The sequence below is a fragment of the Candoia aspera genome, chromosome 2 (genome assembly GCF_035149785.1).
Source record: "Candoia aspera isolate rCanAsp1 chromosome 2, rCanAsp1.hap2, whole genome shotgun sequence".
In the NCBI taxonomy this organism is placed as follows: Eukaryota; Metazoa; Chordata; class Lepidosauria; order Squamata; family Boidae; genus Candoia; species Candoia aspera.
In genome coordinates, this window is record NC_086154.1 from 11,619,425 (window position 1) to 11,624,694 (window position 5,270).

A 5,270-nucleotide genomic window follows, 5' to 3' on the forward strand; every position below is an offset into this window, starting at 1 on the left:
GAGAGAGAGCATGTGGATGGTCCCTGGATAAGGCCTGATCCATGCTATTCGATCTGTAAGGGTAGTTTTTATTTAAATAGCAGGAAAAACCTCCTGACAGGAAGATCTGTACAACAGTGGAAGAGTCTACTTAGGGAGCGTGCAGGTTCTCCATCTGTGGAGGCCTTTAAGAGGAGGCTGGATGGCCATCTCCTGAGGATGGTTTAACTGGTTTTCCTGCACATGGCAGCAGGTTGGAGAGGTCCTCCTGGTGGCCCCTTCCGTCTCTATGATGCTGTGTCTTCTGATCCAGTCTGGTGGATCTCCTCTTGTGTTTTTTCTTCACTTCTGGGTTCTAGCGGATGACGGCTGTAAGAGCAAAGAGGAAGAAGGTCTTCTTCAGCCAGACGTTTCAGCCCTGGAGGAGAGGAACCAGGTTGCATCTCCACCAGCTGAAGGGGGACTCCGCTGCTTCCGCCAAAGAGGAAGGAGTCCTGTGACTCGGCACAGACCAAAGGGGGGGGGCCTAACCGAAGCTGCTCCCAGCAAGGAAGCCAACCGGAATCCTGGTGAGGCTATCCTCCACAAGGGGGGTCCCCGGGATAGGAGAGCAAAAGCACGTGCGGAGCGCAGGGAAGGGCGTGCATCCGAAGCTGGTAAGAGCAGGCAGACCAAAAACCTGCCCCGTTCTCCTCGTTTATGCAGAGGCATGCATGCAAATGCAGCTCCGCCTCTCTCTGCCCCTCCATTATCCCCACTGTCTCTGTCGTGGCCCCCGGAATCTCTTTGACCAATGCTTCTCAATGCCAGCTGGGGAATTCTGGGAGTTGAAGTCCACGCGTCTTAAAGTTGCTGAGGTTGAGAAGCACTGTCTATGACCCATCACCTCCCAGGTACGCCATTTAAGGTTGAAAGAATCAAGCCCCCTTTGGGTGGGTGTGGATTGCTGTTCCTCTCGGAGTAAAGGCCCAAATGCCGCCGCCTCTGCGGAGCCCATTGTGAGCGCCTTTTTCTGGATAGGGATGTGATGTCCTCACACCACGCAAATTGTTAATTGTTGCATGGCATTCTCTACCCTGGGCTTCCGCTTTAGGCTTGTCAGAAACGTCCCTTGGTTCAGAATATTGTGGTCCAAATGCTGGCAGAAACAGCCAACCCAGCAAGGAGCTTATCCTTCCCATTCTGAAACTTCTCCACCGTGTCCAAGAGCAGAGCATATATGCAGTTTGGGGTTGAACTGTTGGGTTCTCGGCGTTACCATTTTTGTAACATCCTCCGTGTTTGGGGGAGCAGAGTTTCCTGCTACCTTACTTGGGCTGTGGCTTCTTCCTGCTGCTCCTCTTTCAGCGATGATATTTTCTGGTTAAAAACCAGAACAACCAAGAGGTGCAGTACTGTGGGTAACGTTATGGGGGAATGACCTTGGGAGACAGGGAAGGAAGAGCCACAGCCGGAGAGGAGAAGTGTCGGATAAGTGGCAGCCTGGCCCGCAGCAGGAATGGGGGCGTGGCAAACGTCTCAGAAGGGACCCTCCCTGGTTTCTTGGGCTGTGAAGGGGATGGGGGAGAGGTACTTTCAGACTTGCAAGATTCTGTTAATATAACCTTACAATAAAGTAGAATTAGTCCATCTGGGCGTGCTTCTTGTCTGACACTGTGACTGATGTATTAGTTGAAAAAGACTTGATGGCACATAAGCAGTCAGTATTGAGTTACAAGCAGAAAACGCATAAGCTTTGTTTTAGAGTTTCCATTTCTGGGTATAACTATTCCAGCAGCCAAAGTCCATGCAGTTGCCATGCATGATCTGTAGCTGGTTGAAACATAGCAGTTGTTAACTAAGTAGGCTTGATATTGCCAACCTAGGTGTTTTCTGGCTAGTCCTTTAAAATTTATCTGAAGAAAAATTCTATTTAATTTCTGCTTTTCAAAATTTGGATGGTTACAGTTGCTCACCCAGGAATTTTAATACTTTAGAATCGGAATTTACGTTTGAAAACAAATAAAAACAAACATTTGCAGCTTATTTATTTTAGCATGCTAAGTGGAAAAATGAAATGCCTACCCTGTCTTGATTCTCTGGGTTGTGTGTTTTTTTTTTTTATAGCAAGCGATCAAGAGGGGAGAGAGGAGGAGGGACCCCATCAGAACGAAAATTCTCCGTTGAGATGTTCAGGAGGGCCATCGAGGCAGCCTAGCAAGGAAGAAACTTTTCTCCGTAGAAAGGAAGAAGTAAGCTTGAAGAGATGTCGTAGACCAGAGATAACTCAAACAAAGCAAGCTCAGAAGAAAGCCATTTCTTGTGAGAAAAACAATGAGAATCACATTAAAAGAGTCCAAGTCAGAGAAAAAAGTCAGGGGGATGTGGCAAGTAAGGTGCGTTCAGAAGAATTAGAAACCTCTTCCAAAACCAGCGGAATGGCCTGTTCAGCAGGACCCCCATTCAAATGTTTTGACTGTGGGAGAATTTGCACTCATAAAGCTGCATTTATTATCCACCTGAGAACTCACACTGGGGAAAAGCCATTTCCCTGCTCAACTTGCAAGGAAAAATTTCGTTCTAAATCCGCTCTTGTTAGACACGAGAAAATCCATGGAGGAGACAAACCCCATTTGTGTTCAATTTGTGGGAAAAGCTTCTATTTCAGGAATTTTCTTCGAAGACACGAGAAGATCCATTTGGGAGTGAAACCCTTTGAATGTGCGACTTGTGGGAAAAAATTTGGTAGCAGGGCGCATTTTATTAGGCACGAAAATGTGCATTTAGGATTGAAGTTGTTTGCCTGTTTGTACTGCGAGAAAAGATTTGGAACCCGAGAGCGGCTCACACAGCATGAGAGAATCCATACAGGGGAGAAACCATACATATGCTCAGATTGCGGGAGGAGTTTCAACTGTTCATCAAACTTGAGCCGGCACAAGAAAATTCACAGAGAAGAAAAACCGCATAAATGTCCGGATTGTGGGAAAACCTTCAGGACCATTTCAGACTTGAAACTTCATGAGCGAATCCACACCGGTGAGAAACCTTATCAGTGCTCTGATTGCGGGAACAGGTTCGCTAGCCATTCCGCCTTTCGACGTCACAAGAAAACCCACATAGACGAAAAGCCATATAAATGCCTCGAATGTGGGAAATGTTTAAAGCATAAATTCACCTTGGTTAATCACCAGAAGATGCATAAATATAAATGCTCTGACTGTGACAAAAGTTTCAGTCAAAGCTCACGCCTTGAACGACACAGAAGAAAACACACCGGTGAGAAGCCATTCAGGTGTTCCTGTTGTGAGAAAAGCTTTGATCATACCTCTTCGCTGGTGATACATGAGAGAACTCACACAGGGGAGAAACCATACAAATGCTCAGTGTGCGGGAAAGGCTTTGTAACGAAATATAAACTCTTTCGACATGAGCCCATCCACTTTGCCGAAAAGGGTTCATATCTCCCTAGGCCCCAAGCGGTCCCTGCCCGCAAGAAACGGTTCAAATGCTCCCATTGCGAGAAGAGTTTTGCTCAGAGATCGCGAAGTCTTGATCATGAACTGTCCCATCAGGGAAAAAGGTTCTGGGGCTGTCCAGAATGTGGGAAAAGTTACACCACGCTTTCGTCCTTATGGCAGCATCAAAAGATTCACACGGGAAAGAATTTGCATAAATGCTCTGAATGCGGGAAGGTCTTCACCAGTAACTCGTTTCTTCAGTTGCATCAAAGAATCCACTCCGAAGAAAAGCCGCATACGTGCTGGGATTGCGGGAAGGGTTTTCGGTCCTTGTCAGCCCTCGGAGTACATAAAAGGATCCATACGGGAGAGAAGCCGTTCAAATGCTTTGAGTGCGGGGAAAGTTTTGCCCATGGTCAACGACTGAGGAGACATCAGAGGACCCACCTGGAGGAGCAGCCGTATAAATGCTCGATATGCAAGGAAGGCTTTAGGGACTATTTGTCTCTGAGAAGGCATAAAAAAACCCACACTAAGACATTTCAGTGTTTGGCATGCGGAAAAGGCTTCAAGAAGAGAACACACCTGGCTGGACATCAGAAATGCTCACAGTGCCAGGGAAAAAGGGAGATTGGAAAAAGCAGTGACTTCACTGGAAGAAGTGGCAGCGGAGAACCGTCTTCTCAGGACCGCTGCTAACAACCCAACTATTGATCTGCCGCCAAAAATATCACCAGGGAAACTGGGTTTGCAGACCAGAGAGATGAAAGGCTAAAGCCCCCTTGGGTCGGCAGGGAGCTGGAGACCAGCTTTCTTCAGGAAAGAGCACTCGGGGACCATTTGGGTGCTGATACTGGTTCTGGGTTTACTAATCCATTGTAATTCTGAAAAGTAGTTTGTTTCTTTTTTTTTTAAGGACAGGTGAATTTGAATGAGACATCCCTGAATTTGAATGAAGATTTTTGAACTCTCAAAGCATTGGAGGAGGCAGAGAAAACCTGATGTAGGATGTCATTCGCTGTTGGAATGGCAGTCCCAGACATATTTTAGATATGTACATCTTTCCATTTTAACTCTTTTATCCTACAAATCAAGGAAAAGCAAGCCCATAAACATTGTCACCATCGTACAAACTTATAAGGCCGCCCAACTCACACACAGTGACTTTAAAAGACAACAGCAATAAAGCATAACTTTCATAAAATCTCTCATGTTTTGCCCTCCTGGTTTGTTCTTAAGCAAAATTCTGTTTCCCATGATAATAAGTAAGCAAAAACCAAAATTCACTCCCCCCCCTTCTTTCTTCTCTGTCCTTTCTTTTGTATCATTGTACCCTTCCTTTTGAAGATCGCTTTGTGCTTGCTCATTCCAGCACATTGATTTATTTTACTTTGCAGTGGAAGAGTGAATATTTTGATTAAACAAGGATCTTTTCTTACAAACCAGCAGAGCTCAATACAAGAACGCCAATTTACTGGAATAACTTGGTTACAATTCATATTCTGTGTACTTGTGCCGTTAGGTTAGCTGAATTTTCCTCCAGCCATCCCATATTTTAGAATCTTCTCCTGGCTAGCTTCCCCTTGGAACCAATTCTTCCCATTCTCCTGAGATTAAAATAGCCCTTGAAACAGGTTTTTTTTGTATAAAACTTTATTATCTTCAGAGTATAGTTAAGATACAAAAAAGAATATAGAAGTGATAGAAAACAGAACTAAAGAAGAAAAAACTATAAAAGTGTCAATAGAAAAAAAGAAACGGAAAGTGACTTTTGACTTTCTCCAATACAGATATAAATTTGCAAATCTGATCTCTTACAATTAGTTAACCTATCAACGTTATTTCTATTAC

At 45.0% G+C, this 5,270-nt stretch overlaps 1 protein-coding gene and 1 long non-coding RNA gene across 2 annotated transcripts; one reads left to right on the forward strand and one right to left on the reverse strand.

Moving 5' to 3' along the window:
- Nucleotides 1–4,556, forward strand: LOC134492065 (zinc finger protein 345-like). Its single transcript, XM_063296186.1, has 2 exons — nt 1–635; nt 2,086–4,556. The coding sequence occupies exons 1-2, from the start codon at nt 269–271 to the stop codon at nt 4,116–4,118; spliced, it is 2,400 nt and encodes a 799-aa protein (XP_063152256.1). The 5' UTR covers nt 1–268; the 3' UTR covers nt 4,119–4,556.
- Nucleotides 1,990–2,582, reverse strand: LOC134492185 (uncharacterized). The gene is made up of 2 exons (XR_010067394.1): nt 2,490–2,582; nt 1,990–2,172 (listed from the first exon to the last, which is right to left on the reverse strand). It is a non-coding gene; the product is annotated as an uncharacterized LOC134492185 (long non-coding RNA).
- Nucleotides 4,557–5,270: the final 714 nt, after the last annotated feature.